This window comes from Cladophialophora immunda (assembly GCF_000835495.1).
Source record: "Cladophialophora immunda strain CBS 83496 unplaced genomic scaffold supercont1.3, whole genome shotgun sequence".
Taxonomy (NCBI): domain Eukaryota; kingdom Fungi; phylum Ascomycota; class Eurotiomycetes; order Chaetothyriales; family Herpotrichiellaceae; genus Cladophialophora; species Cladophialophora immunda.
The window spans coordinates 5,214,634-5,232,138 of record NW_015622543.1 but is presented as its reverse complement, the minus strand read 5'-3'; the positions used below and the strand labels follow the sequence as shown (position 1 = coordinate 5,232,138).

Here is a 17,505-nt window from a genome sequence, read left to right as displayed (position 1 = left end):
TACGCAGTCCTGGCACAAAGAACCCGTGCTCGTGTTGGAAGATGACACAAGACGGACACGTCGCCTATCACAAGAAGCCGTGCAAGCATCGGCACCCGAATTGGCTGCAGCTGAACCCAACATGGCCCCCGTTGCGTCGATATCAGGTAGTCGGTCAAGGTCAAGGACCACAAGGCTCCACGGCGCTTCTACTCGTACCAGAGCAGTGCAATCCGCCCTCGTTCTCGCTTCTGACTAAATGCTGATGCTGTAATTACCGGGATCCTCAGCAACCCCACAAACGAAATCTACTCGTCCCAGCTGCTGCGCGGGTTTTGTGGCGCAGGGTATCCAGTTGTGGGATCTGTAACCGTTGCCTATCTAGGATACGTTTACCAAAGGCCGCCGCCACAACCGCCCGACTTCAACATTTCTACTCTTCACCCCTGTCGGCTGTTTGGATATGTTCGCTCTGATCTCTGTGGAACGCCATCGAAAGGCTTCGCAAGAGGCAACCCGCTGCCCGGAAAGTCCCAAACCATCCGCAGGGCGCCACTATCCGTGCAAGCTGGGATACAAAGTACCTGCTGGACCAAGGGTGGGCTGATGATCAGTGGAGATCCGAGTTTCCTCAGACGATGACCCCCTGGTAGCATTACCACCACGACAGGGTCGGTAAGGACCAAAGGCTCTAATTTGAGAAGTGTTACATCACCAAGGGCTCAGCAAGCTACGAGTTCCTGGGGTGGCTACCAGAACCCTCCACCATGCTCTTGGACACGAGTCTTTTTGGATCTTTGTTATTCAAATCCTCCGCCCGCTTCATGACTCGCTCTTCGGCCCAGGCGTCTGACAGTCAGCAAGATATGGCGAATCCCACTTGTGGGTGACCTCAGGTAGGGGAGGCATCAGATGGATCATGTTCGGATATAATGGTATAAGAACCACGAGGAGATCTCTGTTGCTGAGATGTTTAAAACGACCCTCTCCCCCTGTCGCTCCAAGTCTCACCCTATCTTTTTCACACCAGGGTTGCTTATAGGGACCTCGTATACCGGCCGAATTTTGCCAGAGAAAAACCATGGCTGTCTTCTCTGTAGTAGACCTGCTATCCGTTCTCGCGGCGGCCAATGTCGTCTATGTGAGTGCCTTCTACCATGGACGCCCCCCCTTTCCCTGCTCTCACTTCTAACATGTCTGCCGCAGTTCATTGGCCTGGCCATCTATCGACTTTACTTCCACCCTCTCGCCAAATATCCCGGACCTCTACTGTGGAAACTGACACAATGGCCCGAGGCAAGATCCGCCTGGGCGGGAAGAAGACACATTGACCTACAGCTGCTGCACGAGCAATACGGTAAGTAACATGATCCGCCATCAGCCCATTTCGTATCGGAAGAGGCACAAGAGACACTGACCCGGTTCTCGCACAGGCGACATCGTGCGCTTCGGGCCCGACAAACTGTCCTTCCGCACCGCGCAGGCCCTCAACGACATCTACACGGACCGCCGGGCCAACATGATCAAGACGGGCTGGACACACACGGGCGAGACGATCAACCCGGGGATCACGACGCACATACTTTCGGACCGGCAGCTGCACGCCGCGCGGAGGAAGCTGCTCAACAACGCCTTCTCGGAGCGCGCCATGAACAGCCTGGACAAGTACATGCTCGAGCGCATCCGGGACTGGTGCGCCTACCTCGGCCAGGGCAGCAGCGACACCAATGGTGATGCAGAGAAACCTGCTGCTGCCACCGGCGCGGCGGCGACATGGGGCAAGGAGCGCGACATGGGCCAGTGGTCGACGCTGTTGACGATCGACGTGCTGGGCGAGCTGTGCTTCGGGGCGAGCTTCAACGCGATGAAGAACGGGGCGTGCTACATCATGGACCTGCTCCTGGCGAGCGCGCGGTTCCAGCAGCAGGTGGCCTTCCTCCCGGTGCGCGAGCTGCTCTTCCCGCTGATGAAGCCGGCGCCGCTGGCGCGGATCGGGCGGCTGGTCGGGTCGCAGAACCTGCTCAACAAGGTGCGCTTCCGGCAGGACGTGGGCGTGTACGTGGAGCGGCGGTTCGCGGTCGAGAAGGCGGACGCCGACAAGGCCGAGGACGACCGGCGCCGCGACTTCTTCTACTACCTGCTGCACGCCAAGGACCCGCAGACCGGCGCCAGCTTCCTGCCCAAGGACCTGGTGGGCGAGGCTGCCCTGCTGATCGGGGCCGGCAGCGACACCAGCTCGACCGCCATGTCAGCGCTGTTCTTCTACCTGCTCCGCAACCCGCCCGCGCTCGCCAAGCTGCAGGAAGAGGTGCGTGGCGCGTTCGACACCGTCGAGGACATCCGCTACTCGGCGCGGCTGACGGGCTTGCCGTACCTGCGCGCCTGCATCGACGAGGCCATGCGCATGTCGCCGCCCGTGCCGGGCCTGCTGGACCGGCTGGTGCTGGCGGGCGGTGCGACAATCGACGGCCACGCCGTGCCCGCGGGCACCACTGTCGGCGTGCCCATCTACGCCATCCACCACAACGAGCGCTACTTCCCCAACTCGTACGCGTACATCCCCGAGCGCTGGATCGCGGGCGCCGAGTCGTCGCGTGAGGCCGGCTTCGCCGTCACCCCGACCTCCGTCGAGGTCGCCCGCTCCGCCTTCCACGCCTTCTCTTCCGGCCCCCGCGGCTGCGTCGGCAAGAACATGGCCTACATGGAGCTGCTGACCGCCGTCGGCCGCGTCATGTTCCTCTACGACGTCCGCCTCAAGCCCGGCGACCACACCGGCGAGGGCGGCGCTCTCCCAGAGAAGGGCCGCGAGAGGGCCGCGGAGTACCAGCTGACCGACTGGCTGATCAGCGACCGCCAGGGCCCCGTCGTGCAGTTCAAGCCTAGGGAGGGTGTGGTGGTGTGATTGCTTGTCTCTCATTCACTCCCCTCTCCTCTCCTACCATTTTGCCGCTCTATTTCTTCTCCCTGTGGTGTTTGACCGGTACGAAGCGGTCTTGACGGAGACTCCTTTTGGTCTGGAGAAGGCGTATATATATGGGAAGGCGATATGGGAGTTTTTTTTTTGCATCATCTCTCAACGACCTTTTTTATCTATGTGGACTTTTCTCCTTTTGGGGGGCATCTGCGTGCGTGTATTGTTATTGTATTGTATCCAGCGAGCTGTACAAGGATCCTGGAGAGGAGATGGTCTGATCAGCAGAAGGTGCAGACGGGCTACACACATGCAGACAGACGGGGTGGGCGACGAAACAGACAGACAGGCCGGTGGAATGGGAATCCACAAGCTATCAAACAAGCATAGAATGAAATGAAATGAAGAGCATGATAGACCAATCATCCCACAGATACCTACGATAACCATGATATATTATCCAAAGAGTCTTTATCCATTAGTTGCATCAAGTACGCGCGCTTGACTATCCACGATACGAGGTACATATCAAGGTCCCTTCCCCACCGTCCTAATAGAACCTCCAAACCACCGCAAACGGCACGCGGTCACTGACCGTGCGGAAAGGCTTGACCACCACCTCGACCTTGCCGCCGGGTATCCGCGGCCAGACGACCTGCTCGACGTTGTTGCGGCGGTCGAACGGCCGGGCGGCCCCGACGTCGAACTCGGCGTCTTGCTGGTTTCCGTGACGCTCCTTGCCGCCTGCGACGACCACGAGATTCAGGTCGTTGGCGAGCGCCGCGCCCGGGAGGTCGGCGTACGCCATGGTGACTTTGAGCGTTCGACCGGTTCCGGCTCCGCTGATGCCAGTGCTAGAGTCGCCGTTGGGTTGGTCGGGCCCCGTGTTGTTGGGCGCCGTGATGGTGAAGGTGACTGGCTCTTCGTCTTCCTCGATGGCCCCAATCTCGTACCCCGAGGACTTGTCGGCGGGGTCGACCAACGAGCTTGCCACGTCGACGCGGCCGAAGCCCGAGTGAGGGTTGGGCCCATCGTCGTCGTTGACCTCGCGAGGCACGTATTGGCCCTTGACGGCGACCGCGCCGTTGACCAGCAGCGCCTTGATCAGCGAGCCCGTGGGGTTCTTGACGCCGTCCTCCTCGTCGCGGTAGCCGTTCTTCACCAACGCCTCGCGGAGAACGGCACAGCAGCCCGCCACCAGCGGGGTGGCCATGCTCGTGCCCGACAGGTACATGTACCCGTCGTCGCCCGAGTCGCCCATGATCTTGACCTCGTCGTCGAATTTCTGGTTCCTGGAGCGCGCGGAGAGGATGGCCGTGCCGGGCGCGACAAGGTCCGGCTTGAGTCGGTTCTCCGCCGTGGGCCCACGACTGCTGAAGGCCGCGAGGCCGTCCGGGTTGTTGGCTTGGTGGTCGTCTCGGAGCGGGTTCTTGGGGAAGTCCTGGCGCCAGAAGCCACCGTAGGTGTATGGACGGCCTGCCTCGCCCGACTGGAGGGTCGGGCGATTGTTCTCGGAGGCACCGACGGTGATGCAGTTTTTGGCCGCGGCCTCGGCGCCGAGCGAGCGTTCGTTGACCTTGCCGTCGAGGTCCGAGTCTTGTCCGTCATTGCCTGCGGCGAACAGGATTGTCATGTCCTGGTGTTCAAAAACGAACTTGTCGATACTCTCTGCGCCAGCGTCGTAGGGATTCTGCACGCCAGAAGGCGACAGCGGAGTACCCCAGGAGTTCGTGTGAATTCTCGCACCGGCTTGGTAGCCTTCGTCGAACAGTCGACCGATGTCATTCGGGATGCCACCGAGTTGAGCTCTGCGTCTTGCGTCGAATCCGCTGAACGTCGACTGCATCATCAGGGTTGCCTCGGGGGCGCCACCTTGGATCAGACCTTGGGAGTTGTGCTGACCGCTACCGAGGACGGAGCCACATACATGCGTGCCATGGCCGTCGGGGTCATCTGAGAGGTTCAATCTCCTTCGCCCCCAAGGATTGAGCTTCTTGACCCGGCCGAGGAAAGCCGGGTGCACGTCCGTCGGGCTGCCTCTGTCAAAACCTGTGTCTGCCACACATACAATCTGGTCTTTCCCCTTGTACTCTGGCTTGCTGCTTCCCTGCCCATCTAAGCGCAAGATACCACGAGCCACGTTGTTGAAAAGCCGGCGCTCGTTGATCGGGTGGATGACTCGCACCTCGTCGACGGCGGCGATCTTGTCCAGTTTCTCTGGGTCAACTTTCACTCTGACGAAGCCTGGCTCAACCGTAATGGCCGACGTCTGCACATTACCGGCCTCGGCAATCTTGCTCACGATGTCGTCGGATGCCTCCTTAACATCGTGGTGCAGGAGGACATCCACTTCGACAGTGCCGTCACTCTCCTCGTTGGTGCGCAAGGCCGGGGTGCCGGTGGTGGACTGCAAGACATCCGGGACCACAAACGTTGGAGAGTAGATGTTGGCGTAGCTGATATAGTCCAAGTTACGGATTTGGTCCAATGACGCGGGCTTGAATCCGCAGAGGTACAACTGGTCATTTTCATTCCCGACGAACTCCTGGATCTCGACGCCCAGGGCCTTCAGTTCTGTCTTTTGGGCTTTGTTCAATGGGCCACCTGTGGTGCGAACCAAGATATAGTTCGAGTCTGTGGCGTCGGACTGCTGATCAGAGCTGGCCACAGTTCGACCATTGATAACAATATCGTCAGACATGGTGGACGCAAAACAAAGTCAGCAGCTGTAGTTTTGACCCGGTAGGTAGACCCTGGAAGGACCAGCTGGAAAGAAAGCAATTCTGTACAGGAATCCACTGTTCTCTCCAAGGGCAGCTGCGCCTGAAGTACCTCGTTTGGGCCGAGATATTGCGCATACAAGACTGCTTCTCATTCAGATACGGCCCGGATGTTCAGCTACGGCTGATTTGTACAACGCAGAGGTGTAGCTTGGCTCCAAGTCGGTCTCGAATATCTTGCCTGTTGGAAGGTCTGGGCAACAGACGGCACGAGAAGGGGGGCAGTCGCAGACGGCAACGCAAGACCACGACATTCGTATTCGTGTATCAGAGTGAACCTTGGACGACGTTGATCTAGTCTGTTGCATAAGACCAACCAGGAGCCAGGCTCCCCGCCACCGACATCTCCATAGTGTTGCGGCGAGCCAGCCTTGAGAAGTGTTTCAGGGTGATCGAAAGTAACGCTTTCCCAGAACACTTCTCAATGACGCTGGTAGTGGAGTCACGAACCTTGCAAGGCGTGCTTGATCTGAATTCCGATATTGAGCTCCAGTGTAGCTGTAGAAAGTGTCGTAGTGTCTTTTACTATTGGACCCTGGCTCCTGCGGCAGCCTAACGTCGTGGAAGGCAACATGAACACGAGAGAGGGTGGTTGGCCACATGGGTTCTGCATCCTTGGCTCGGAGAAGGTGTGCATCTGACAGACTCAGCTGAAGCTCATACTTGGCAAAGGTGGTGAGGCTTTGGCAAACAATTTGCGAGACTTTCGCAGGAGCTGAGCAGATCCCAAGTGTTGGCGTCCTGGCAGCCTTGGCTCTTACGCAAGAAAACTCGTGCCAGGCAGCACTTGTTGAATATGAGGTTATAAGCGGCTCACTTGAGGAGGGGTTGTCGTTGAGCTGCTTCAGGGCTGGCTGGATAGACTGTTCTGGTCCCAGAACAAACAATTTCTACTTGTCCATACCATCGCTGTTGGGAATATCAACTTGGCATTGTGTCACCAATTTACGAGGAACTGTTATTGAGACAACGCGAGATTCGTCGCCTTGAGATCCTTCGTCTGTGAGAGGGGCCGTCGAAAGTAGTCGAGGTAAGTCAATCAGGTATTAGCGAGGGCGACCTAGGTAGTTGTAAGTTGTTCGTGTTGGGTTGGGTCCAAGGTCCGAATCGAGTGCAGATGGATGCCTTGGTAAAAGTCAACCGCCCATTCCGGATGCCGAGGATCCCATTGCGATTGCGGAGAAGACGTCGCCTTGACCAATCTATCTCAGAAGAATAGCATCTTTCAGTCCTCTCGGGCAGCAACCATTCAAGAATCCGGCTGCCGACTCTGCCGTACTGCAGTTTCGGCCAGCTGTACAACCTCCTCCGTTGCCTCGTGGATGCGTGTCTGTTGCCGTGCCTGGACTCCAGAGGCTGTCAAGGGTTTTGGAAACCGCTGCTTGACAAAGGACAAGCATTGTTTGAGGAGCGTGAGATCTGAAAGGGCCGTTTTACCGGAAGGGTTAAGGAGGATGTGGCAGACGAGGATCAGTTCCGCTGACAGCGGATAGAACAGGATTACCCTACAAGGAAGACGGGGTTAGTGAACCCACGGCCAACATCTGTCATATTTTTGAAATCTGGGATGGTCAAAGCTATTCAAGCCGGACATACCAGAAGAGATTGGGCGGTAAGATGGCAACCGCGGAATGTAAACAGGAGAGCAGGCAGCGACTACTTTTCAAAGCCAGTTCCATGCTTGAACTCAGGCCACCGTCGAGATCGTGACCATTGGTCCAATCCTTGCAGCGGCTGCTCGCTTGGTGTATCGTGGTTACGCAGTGATAGTATTCCAATCGAATCAGGAGGCTGGGAAGACTCGCGGGATTGTTCTTGTCCGAGAATGACAGCGTGGGCCGGGATTCGGCAGGGTGTGACAATCTCCAACTTTCTAATAAGCTATCGAGCTCGCGAATGTCTTTGAGTAGTTCGGCATCGGATTTGTGCCTAGAGTGTGGTGAATAGAGCTTCTCATATGCTTTGGACTTGATAGTGCTCAGGCGCAGATCACCCGGTAGCCGCCACGGCCCGTTGTATCCTGGTGATATTTGTTTCAGATAGGAAGCCGGGAACGTGAGGTCACAGGAAGTGTCATGAATCACGGGGGCTCGCCCCGTGCGGAAGGTTATTTCCCGGTCCAAGGTATAGCAGATCCAGAACAAGTCGCGTTGGTGGAGGACAGTTCGAGCTTCTAGACTTTGCGATTCGACGGGGAGACCGTCAAGCTCGGGACCGGGGTATAGGTGTGCGCCCAGCATGAACAAAAACCGAGATGCGAGTGACAGGATGATATCAGTGGTATGAATTTTTCCACAGCAGAATTGATAGACCGCCTAGAAGCCAGACCGTGACATGTTAACATTCATGAAGTGGGCGTTGAACCACCTTACCTTAGGAGAGGAGGCATGGCTGTAAACATGCCTATGTAGCGAAAGGAATTCAAAGGAGAATGCAAAAAAGACGTGGATTTGGGCGGACTTACTATCATCATGAGAGCATCTACGACCTCGTTGCCAGCTTTTGCGCGCATAAGATCAGAAGAGAGCAGCTGAAAAGCAATCTCACATCCTTCGATATCTTGAGGCGAGCACAAGGTCTCATCCGACTCGCCGAGCAATCCCCCCACAGCGAGGAATGCGAAGATGGATGCTTTCTGCGGCAGTGCCTCATAAGAATCAGAAGGGCCATGCTCGTAAGCTTCTTCAATGGTCGCCGAAAATAGCACGGGGTCGATCACCGGCAAGATATTCGAAAACTCTGATCGTTGATAAGCTTCCAGAGAAGATTGGACAGCTTGACGAGGAGGCAAATCTCTGATTTTGGTAACTGAGAGATGTTCATAGCGTGGCAGATGATGCTGATTGTGCCAAAGAGGGCCGGGTACCTTGTCATTGATATTCGCCAGACCATCTTCGTCATTTCGAAAGCCAATCCATCTTCGGCCACTGCGAGATAGATATGGTACCCCATGGAACAGGTTGACATCGCCGAGTTTGTAGGAAGCCATATATATCTGTCTAGGGTTGGGGACCTCCGGGCTTAAAGATTTGCTATCCGCTGACTCAGATTTAGCGGGACGCAATGCGCCCGGAGAGCCGCGTCCGCTCTCTTCAAGAAATTCTTGGTTGAGCATCAGAATTTAATCGTTCACTTCCTCGAAGGGCGTGGGACGTACCATGCCGCTCTCTGAGATTGGTTGTGAGGATATATTCTATCCGGTTCATACGCTCGATGAGATTGGTTTCCTCGAGCTTGCTGTCGTCAATGGTACTTAAGCACAGGGTCATATAAAAGATGTTTTCACGTCATTCGTCTAACCTTGACCGAGTCCGCCTCCGTCTCGAGCCACGGGTTCTGGTGAACGCACAAATATCCCCATGGTGTCGGCACCAGTCGCATTGAGGAGTAGCGCCATCGCATTTGATCTTTGAAGGGTCAGCCAATCTCTATAGCACGACAGGCCGGCGTTAAAAACAAAGATTGGCGGACCTTTCTTTGACGGCACGCATCACAAGCGCGGCGTGTTCGTGGGGTTGTCGTGCCACTACTTCCAGGCGTGGGGTTAGAAGCATTGGACAACGGAGTTGACGGATTTCGAGGCATGAGTGGTCTTTAGATCTTGTGTTGACTTATGGCAGATCGACGCTGCAGACCGAGGAATGGTTTAACATGGAGAGTTCTCATCTGGTAATCTGGTCCCCGAGTGAATGACAAGATGCTGAAGGTGAAGCTCCATCTAGAGCTAGACCTGGGTCGAATATCGGCTGCTACGTACGGGCGCAAGGGTCTGACGGCCTTTTGATTAGTGCTCTTTTCCCGTACTCTCTACATATGTAACTTGGAAAGTCCGAGATGATGTTGAGCACTCGACATTAACCTTTGCTGCTGCGGATTAACTGGGTACCGAATAGGTGTGGGTTCTTGTAGAGCCGTGAACATGATTGGCTCTGGGTGGCGGGATGAATCGAGCCCCATTCGGAGTTCGGAAGCAAATTGTCCGAGTTGCCGCTTATATAAGCGGCATATTTTGCAGCCGCCCGATGTGGGCCCGGCGTCAATCGGGAATCTATGAATTGCCACGTATGGGACATCCCCCAGGGCTAGAGCCTTGCAAAGCACAGCCGTCAATCCGAAGACGAAGTGTCTTGCAACAGTGGGCCGATTCAATCGCTGGATCTCTTCATTATCTGAGCAACCACTCCTTGACAGTGTGGAGTGCACAATACCGGACTCTTTCTTGCGTTTCACCACCTTTGTGACAAGCTGTCAAAGCACAACTCCGAGCACGATTATCTACATTAGATTTGTGTTTGATGTGCCCATCCACCATGTTTCAGTCGAGCTTGATTCTGGCGTCGCTCACGGAGGTAAAGGAAGATCATCAATTCCGTGCGAAAAGGCAAAAGGATAAGATTGTCCGCTGCCAGCTGGATGCTAATCAAGATGGATCAATTTGGAGCTAATCAGGTGCGTCTCTCTCGTCAAGAGTTATATAGTGCCCGAGAAGGCCGCTGGAGCTTATTACAAAGCGGCTCCTAGTATTCAGAGCCTTCCGAGCGCATTCATAGATGGATAGGGGATCGGGCCCATGTTCATACCGCACCATGACACCAGACACTTCGACGCCCAATCCTGAGGTACAATATGTGCTCCGCCATCTTGGTGCCTATTTTAATTGCGTGTTTCTGGGTCCCCTTTATGTCAGTCCAACAAAATTGCGGTCGGAATGCCTGCTAGATCGATTTTGCGTGGCATATCGATAGGAGAGTTCCGTCGGCGCCATTTTTATTTTTAACCTTCTGTTCTCTTCCATATAAAATCTCCAGATATGCCATCTCGATGTTCCCTGCAGCCGTCCAGACTACCACGGAATCCGACGCAACATGGAGCAGACAAGGTCCTCCGAGTCGAGGCGATCTGTCAGCACCGTGGCTGGAGGACCAGCCCATCGTGAGGAGTCAATGTGGCAGACGCTAACACGGCGGTCGACATATTCCACGCACGAGGCCGACAGAGAGACCTATGATGTCGACAAGGACTACACCGAGTCTGATCCATATGATCCCACTTGGGACATGGCCGGCGAAGTCAAGAGAAGGCATGAACAAGACCAGGACAGCGGCCTCGGAGAACGAAAACTCGGCCTCACGTGGAAAAACCTTTCCGTCTACGGTGAAGGCGCAGGCACGGTTGTCCACGAAAATGTCTTGTCGATGTTCAACATCCGTGCTCAGATGGCCGACGCCAGGGCGAGGAAAGCGAATGGTCTCAGGAAGACGATCCTCGACAACTCGCATGGTTGCGTCAAGCCTGGGGAAATGCTTCTCGTTCTTGGCCGTCCAGGCGCGGGCTGCACGACCCTGCTCAACATCCTGGCCAACGCTCGGCACGGCTATGCAGAAATCAAGGGCGAGGTCTTTTATGGCTCCATGGACCACAAACGTGCGAGCCAATACCGAGGCCAGATTGTCATGAACACGGAAGAAGAACTTCATTTCCCCTCCTTGACGGTTGGGCAGACGATGGACTTCGCCACGCGGATGAAGATCCCTGCTCATCGACCTCGAGATGTGCCCAGTCCCAAAGAATGGCAGGAAAGCTTTCGGGATTTTCTTCTTCGCTCCATGAGCATCGAACACACGCGCGACACCAAGGTCGGCAACGAATATGTCCGCGGTGTATCCGGGGGCGAACGAAAACGGGTTTCGATCATCGAAACGATGGCCACGCGCGGAAGTGTTTTCTGCTGGGACAACAGCACCCGGGGACTGGACGCCAGCACCGCCCTCGAGTGGGCGAAGGCCATGAGAGCCATGACGGATATACTGGGGCTTTCTACCGTGGTCACGCTCTATCAAGCTGGCAATGGCATTTTCAATCTCTTCGACAAGGTTCTCGTGCTGGACGAAGGCAAGCAGATCTTCTATGGACCAAGGGAAACGGCCCGGCCTTTCATGGAGTCCCTCGGGTTTGTCTGTGATGATTCGGCCAACATAGGAGACTTCCTCACGGGTGTCACTGTGCCCACCGAAAGAGTGGTGAAACCGGGATACGAGCAGCAATTTCCTCGCACAGGTGCCACGATCCGGGAGATATACGATCAATCCGACATTAAGAAGCGGATGGAATTGGAGTACGAGTATCCCGCCTCAGCCACCGCGAGAGAAAACACCACCGAGTTTCAAGAGGCCGTGAAGCAGGAGAAGGCCAAAAGCCTTTTCAAGAAATCGCCGCTCACCACGTCCCTCAACAGTCAAATACTGGCCTGCGTGGTTCGCCAGTATCAGATTCTGTGGGGGGACAAAGCCACCTTCGCCATCAAGCAGATTTCCTGCCTGGTCCAGGCCCTCGTCGCTGGATCGCTATTCTACAATGCCCCGGACAACTCTGCAGGACTCTTTGTCAAAGGGGGTGCGTTGTTTTTTGCCCTGCTGTACAACTCGCTCGTCGCCATGAGCGAGACCACCGACTCCTTCACGGGCAGACCTGTGCTGGCCAAACACAAACAGTTCGCCTTCTATCACCCGGCTGCATTCTGCATCGCTCAGATCACCGCAGACCTTCCCATCCTCTTTATCCAAGTGACCATCTTCTCCGTGGTTCTGTACTGGATGGTCGCGCTCAAGGCCACGGCGGCTGCTTTTTTCACCTTCTGGATCGTGGTGTATTCGGCAACGATATGCATGACCGCGTTCTTCCGCCTTGTCGGCGCGGCGTTCAGCACCTTCGACGCCGCCTCGAAAGTCTCGGGTTTCGCTGTGGCGGCGTACGTCACGTACATTGGGTACGAGATCCCCAAGCCGCACATGCATCCTTGGTTCGTCTGGATATACTGGATCAATCCGCTGGCCTATGCCTTTGAAAGCCTTGCCTCCAACGAGTTTCACGATCGATATATCCCGTGTATTGGAACCAACTTGGTCCCCAGTGGGCCCGGTTACGACGCTGACACAAGGTTTGCCGCGTGCACTGGTGTCGGTGGCGCTCAGTCGGGAGCCAATTTCGTTACTGGTGACCAATACTTGTCCTCTCTATCATACTCGCATTCGCACCTGTGGAGGAATCTCGGCATCGTCTGGGCGTGGTGGGCTCTCTTTGCCGCCCTGACAGTATGGTTCACGAATCGCTGGAAGCCCTCTTCAGGAGGAGGGGTGCTGCTTGTGCCGAGAGAGCGCAAGGCGCACGGCAAGCTCATCGTCGCCAATGACGAGGAATCTCAACTCAAGGAGAAAGAGATGGGGGCCGCCAGCACCAGCACCAGCAGCGCCAGCTCTGTGACACCTGGTGAGAAACAGACCGAGGAGACCGGAAGCAGGGAAGAACCCGCCGGTTTGATGAGAAACACGTCGATCTTCACGTGGCGCAACCTGTCCTACACCGTCAAGACCCCGTCTGGCGACCTGCAACTCCTGGACAACGTGCAGGGCTGGATCAAGCCCGGGACGCTGGGTGCGCTGATGGGGTCTTCGGGCGCGGGCAAGACCACGCTCATGGACGTCCTGGCCCAGCGCAAGACCGAGGGCACCATTCGCGGCAGCATCCTGGTCGACGGCCGAGAACTGCCCGTCTCCTTCCAGCGGTCCGCGGGCTACTGCGAGCAGCTCGACGTCCACGAAGCGTACGCCACCGTGCGCGAGGCCCTAGAGTTTTCGGCCCTGCTTCGCCAGCCCCGCGACGTCCCCCGCGAGGAGAAGCTGCGCTATGTCGACACGGTCATCGACCTGCTCGAGCTGCGCGACATGGAACACTCGCTGATCGGCAAGGTCGGGGCGGGCCTGTCGGTCGAGCAGCGCAAGCGCCTGACCATCGGGGTCGAGCTGGTGGCGAAGCCGCGCATCCTCATCTTCCTCGACGAGCCCACCTCGGGCCTGGACGGCCAGGCGGCCTTCAACACGCTGCGCTTCCTCAAGAAGCTGGCCGCCGCGGGCCAGGCGGTGCTGTGCACCATCCACCAGCCCTCGGCGCAGCTGTTCGCGCAGTTCGACACCCTCCTGCTCCTCGCGCGCGGGGGCAAGACGGTCTACTTTGGCGAGATCGGGGACAACGCCGCCACCATCAAGGACTACTTTGGCCGCCACGGCGCGCCGTGCCCGGCGGACGCGAACCCGGCGGAGCACATGATCAACGTCGTCTCCGGGGCCCTGTCCATGGGCCGAGACTGGAACCAGGTGTGGCTGGAATCCGTGGAGCACGCCGCGGTGGGCGAGGAGCTCGACCGCATGGTCGCCGACGCCGCCGCAAAGCCCGTCGCGGACACCGTCGACGACGGGCACGAGTTTGCCGCGCCCATGTGGGAGCAGACGAAGCTGGTCACGCAGCGCATGAACGTCTCGCTGTACCGCAACACCGACTACATCAACAATAAATTCGCGCTGCACATCGGGTCGGCGTTGTTCAACGGCTTCACGTTCTGGATGATTGGCGATTCCGTCGCCGACCTCCAGCTCACGCTGTTCGTGCAGTTCAACTTTGTGTTCGTCGCCCCCGGGGTGATCGCGCAGCTGCAGCCCCTGTTCATCGAGCGCCGCGACATCTACGAGACGCGCGAGAAGAAGAGCAAGATGTACCACTGGGTGCCCTTTGTGACGGGCCTCATCGTCTCCGAGGTGCCGTACCTGGTGATCTGCGCGGTCCTGTACTACGTCTGCTACTACTACACCGCGGGCCTGCCCTCGGCCGCGAACAAGGCCGGCGCCAACTTCTTCGTGATGCTCATGTACGAGTTCCTGTACACGGGCATCGGGCAGTTCGTGGCGGCGTACGCGCCCAACGCCGTGTTCGCGTCGCTGGCCAACCCGCTCCTCATCGGCACCTTGGTCTCGTTCTGCGGCGTCATGGTGCCCTACGCCCAGATCCAGGCCTTCTGGCGGTACTGGCTCTACTGGCTGAACCCGTTCACGTACCTGATGGGCGGCCTGCTGGTGTTCCCCCTCTTCGACAAGCCCGTGGTCTGCAGGGAGTCCGAGTTCGCCCTCTTCGACACCCCCGCGGGACAGACCTGCCGCGAGTACCTCGCCGACTTCATGCAGGGCCAGAGCCCCGGCGCGAGGATGAATCTGACAAACCCGGACGCCACGCGCGAGTGCCGGGTGTGCCAATATACCAGGGGCAGCGACTACCTCTGGACGGTGAATCTGAAGGATTACTACTACGGTTGGCGAGACAATGCGATTGTCGTGATTTTCGTCATCAGCAGCTACGCCCTAGTGTACGCCTTGATGAAACTGAGGACGAAGGCGACCAAGAAGGCCGAGTAAGAAGCCATGCAAATGTATTTCACCGTGGTGAATGAATCCCAGGAGTTGTAAATCGACTGCGCGGTCAAGATGTATCTACAAGTGGCTAGAAGGAGGGCATCATAATCTTTGTGGACATCGAAGAACACCATGGGAAAATGGTGTAGTTTCAGAAAGTCGTTTTTTGGGGCTGGAAGTTTCAAATGCCAATGCTTGGGCGAGTATCGGATGTAGATCCCAGGGCGCTGATATAGAAATATAGACATCTTTACTCCTGAGGAGTTGGGGGAGGAAAGGCTCAGCGTCAGGGAACTCGTTGGACATGGTATACCATACTCAAATACTGTAATACTTCCCCTTGAACTTGGTAACCTGCACCAGACGGAGTGTTGACAGGTTCACGACCAACAAATAACCTATGAGGTCTATACAGAATACCATCGAACATGTACAATGATATCCAATACTTCTCGATTACCCCAGCGCATAGATACCTCGCTCTTTTAACATCAGATGCTGCCTATACCAGGCCCTGACAAGCACAACATAGTGCCCAAAAAGGTGATAGACAGCATCCGAGGTTGCTTCAGAGGTTGCCACCAGGTGATGCTCTCATAACGACCACTGGAAGGGGATATGGAATAGATTATGTCCCGAAGCGTGGATGAGGCCGAGGTATCCAATAGTGCAGGATACAGTAATCGCTTCGATGTCGCCCTCCAGGACTCCGGCCTCAGTGCAGCCTTGTCTGTATCGGGGATCCGCGAGATTTCTCAAGCGTACCGAAGGAAGTGTTAGCACCCGGTGAGGCGTGCACCAAGCGGTTTTGTCTCTGCTTGGGCATGGCACGTCGTACTCTGATTGATGCTTTGGAGCCCGACATGAATGATTCTCATCCAAATCACAGCCATCGTCACCGACATCATCCGACGTGACCTTTCCGGTGCCGTAATCAGGGCTGCCAAGTAGGTTTGGAAATGCCTCCTGTCTCATTGTTCGCGTCGCTTTTCCCAATCTAGTATCTCGTGTTTTAACTTGCCGAGGTGATTGTAAGATAGAAGTGATGGTGGTTTGTGGCGGGTGAAGGCGTCGATGCTCAGAACGGCACTGTTATTTTGACGTGAGAAACGCGGTGGCCACAGTGGCGCACCGTCGCTTCCTCGTACACCCGACGGATTGGGTGGTAGACCTCCTTGATATCAGAAATGGACCACTTCATACGGTGAACATTGCCCTTCTCTCTGGCTTGCCTTTATCGCTGTGATCCCTCTGCTCTCACACGACTTTGACGCTTTCCACCTCGCTGTCTGGCACGGTCTTGACCCATTTCAAAAAATAACTCACGTCCTTGGATATCATACCAGGCAAGCTCATCTTCTGCATCCACATTGGCAGATTACCCTTCGCATCACTTGCAGTTGCCATGATCCATTCCACCTCATTCCAGTTTTTACCCACATTGACATCTCCCTTCTTCCGCCGGACGATTTCTATAGCGGTGTAAACGCCCAGCACGACGGACTTCCGTTGCTGCGAGGTCTTGCCGTCGCGGGTGTTGCGGCCAGAGGAATAAATGGCATCGTGTACGCTTGTGCCCAAGGTAACAGGAACAGTGACGGCGAGGAACTCATCTGCGCTGATGCTAGCTGTGGCGACGAGGACTGGAAAACAGCGGGGACTTGTCGGTGGTGGGGTTGCGTGACACATTTCGTAGACAGCTATTGTCACGCATGAATATTTCTGACCCGATTTCCCCAGCACCTTCTCCTGAGATTCAAGATCTTTAACCTCCTCGTTCCACGTACATACGCAATGCGCATCGTAGAGAGTGGGCGTGAAATCCTCCTCGTGTTTGGAATGATTGTCGCGCAGGCCGAAGATGAATTCCTTCCAACTTGCGTTTCCTGGCGACGAAGTGTCTTTCGAGGAAATGTCCTTGTGGATTGATTTGCGAGCACACCAATGTTCGCCAGCACTTAGAACCCTGGGTGGCGGCTTACTTCGCCCAGGCCTAGTGTAAGTGTCTCCCTGTCCTGCGTCCTGCCCTAGTTGCGCTGGATTCGCGTTGGCGGTTGTGTTCTTAGAGGCGCCCCAATCAACGATATCTTCCAACTCTTTGGCTGCGACGGAGTAGGTGAGCGCCTCGACCTTGGCTTCACTGGGAGGCGCGGACTTGACAGAGTGGTGTTTAAAGTTGGCGGAAAAGCTGGCCGGCGAAAGGAAATCGGCACCATCGTCTAGTAGAGTCAGCAGGAAGGGGAGGAGGTTTGGGCGGCTGCTGTCCGCGCAAGGGAGCGCTGGGTGTTCTGGGAGCTCGCCCAGTCGGAGGGGGGCGAGTCGGATGAGGTTGCTTTGAGTTGTGTTGGTAGCCATTCTCAATGTCGCGTCGGGGGCTTCAACCCGCGGGTCTATGGATGTGCGTGGATTTGGGGATTGGAGGCAGTCCTGAGCTGCGGATCTTGAATCTTATGAGCACTTGGGTGAAACTGGCAAGCGAGTCAAGCAAAGACTGATGGTTTCCATGTTGGCGCTCGTACAGCTGGCGACATCACCTGGAACACGACGTGCATACGCCATCACGTCGTTGGCGCGCATACGCCGGGTCGCCGTTTCATAT

The 17,505-nt window shown here is 56.3% G+C and overlaps 5 protein-coding genes across 5 annotated transcripts; 2 read left to right on the top strand and 3 right to left on the bottom strand.

Annotated features, from left to right (window-relative positions):
* Positions 1–602: 602 nt before the first annotated feature.
* On the top strand, positions 603–3,343 carry PV07_06176 (uncharacterized protein). Its single transcript, XM_016393130.1, has 3 exons — positions 603–1,120; positions 1,186–1,336; positions 1,413–3,343. The coding sequence occupies exons 1-3, from the start codon at positions 1,061–1,063 to the stop codon at positions 2,879–2,881; spliced, it is 1,680 nt and encodes a 559-aa protein (XP_016250649.1). The 5' UTR covers positions 603–1,060; the 3' UTR covers positions 2,882–3,343.
* Positions 3,344–3,347: 4 nt separating this feature from the next.
* PV07_06175 (uncharacterized protein) lies at positions 3,348–5,591 on the bottom strand (the record flags this gene model as incomplete). Its single annotated transcript, XM_016393129.1, has 1 exon — positions 3,348–5,591. The coding sequence occupies one exon, from the start codon at positions 5,589–5,591 to the stop codon at positions 3,441–3,443; it is 2,151 nt and encodes a 716-aa protein (XP_016250648.1). The 3' UTR covers positions 3,348–3,440.
* Positions 5,592–6,919: 1,328 nt separating this feature from the next.
* PV07_06174 (uncharacterized protein) lies at positions 6,920–9,255 on the bottom strand (the record flags this gene model as incomplete). The annotated part of the gene is made up of 6 exons (XM_016393128.1): positions 6,920–7,175; positions 7,267–7,985; positions 8,135–8,772; positions 8,828–8,907; positions 8,971–9,077; positions 9,142–9,255. 6 exons carry the CDS (start codon positions 9,253–9,255, stop codon positions 6,920–6,922), a joined length of 1,914 nt encoding a protein of 637 aa, XP_016250647.1.
* A 530-nt stretch (positions 9,256–9,785) lies between these two features.
* Positions 9,786–15,327, top strand: PV07_06173 (uncharacterized protein). Its single transcript, XM_016393127.1, has one exon. It carries the CDS (start codon positions 10,536–10,538, stop codon positions 14,907–14,909), a length of 4,374 nt encoding a protein of 1,457 aa, XP_016250646.1. The 5' UTR covers positions 9,786–10,535; the 3' UTR covers positions 14,910–15,327.
* Positions 15,179–17,481, bottom strand: PV07_06172 (uncharacterized protein). The gene is made up of 2 exons (XM_016393126.1): positions 16,139–17,481; positions 15,179–16,077 (listed from the first exon to the last, which is right to left on the bottom strand). The coding sequence occupies exon 1, from the start codon at positions 17,259–17,261 to the stop codon at positions 16,164–16,166; it is 1,098 nt and encodes a 365-aa protein (XP_016250645.1). The 5' UTR covers positions 17,262–17,481; the 3' UTR covers positions 15,179–16,077; positions 16,139–16,163.
* Between the last annotated feature and the right edge of the window lie 24 nt (positions 17,482–17,505).

Coding starts and splice junctions, on each gene's coding strand:
- PV07_06176 (XM_016393130.1), top strand. CDS start 1,061: ATGGCTGTCTTCTCTGTAGTAGACCTGCTATCCGTTCTCGCGGCGGCC. Junction 1,121..1,185: donor CGGCGGCCAATGTCGTCTAT/GTGAGTGCCTTC, acceptor TGTCTGCCGCAG/TTCATTGGCCTGGCCATCTA. Junction 1,337..1,412: donor GCTGCTGCACGAGCAATACG/GTAAGTAACATG, acceptor GTTCTCGCACAG/GCGACATCGTGCGCTTCGGG.
- PV07_06172 (XM_016393126.1), bottom strand. CDS start 17,261: ATGGCTACCAACACAACTCAAAGCAACCTCATCCGACTCGCCCCCCTC.
- PV07_06173 (XM_016393127.1), top strand. CDS start 10,536: ATGGAGCAGACAAGGTCCTCCGAGTCGAGGCGATCTGTCAGCACCGTG.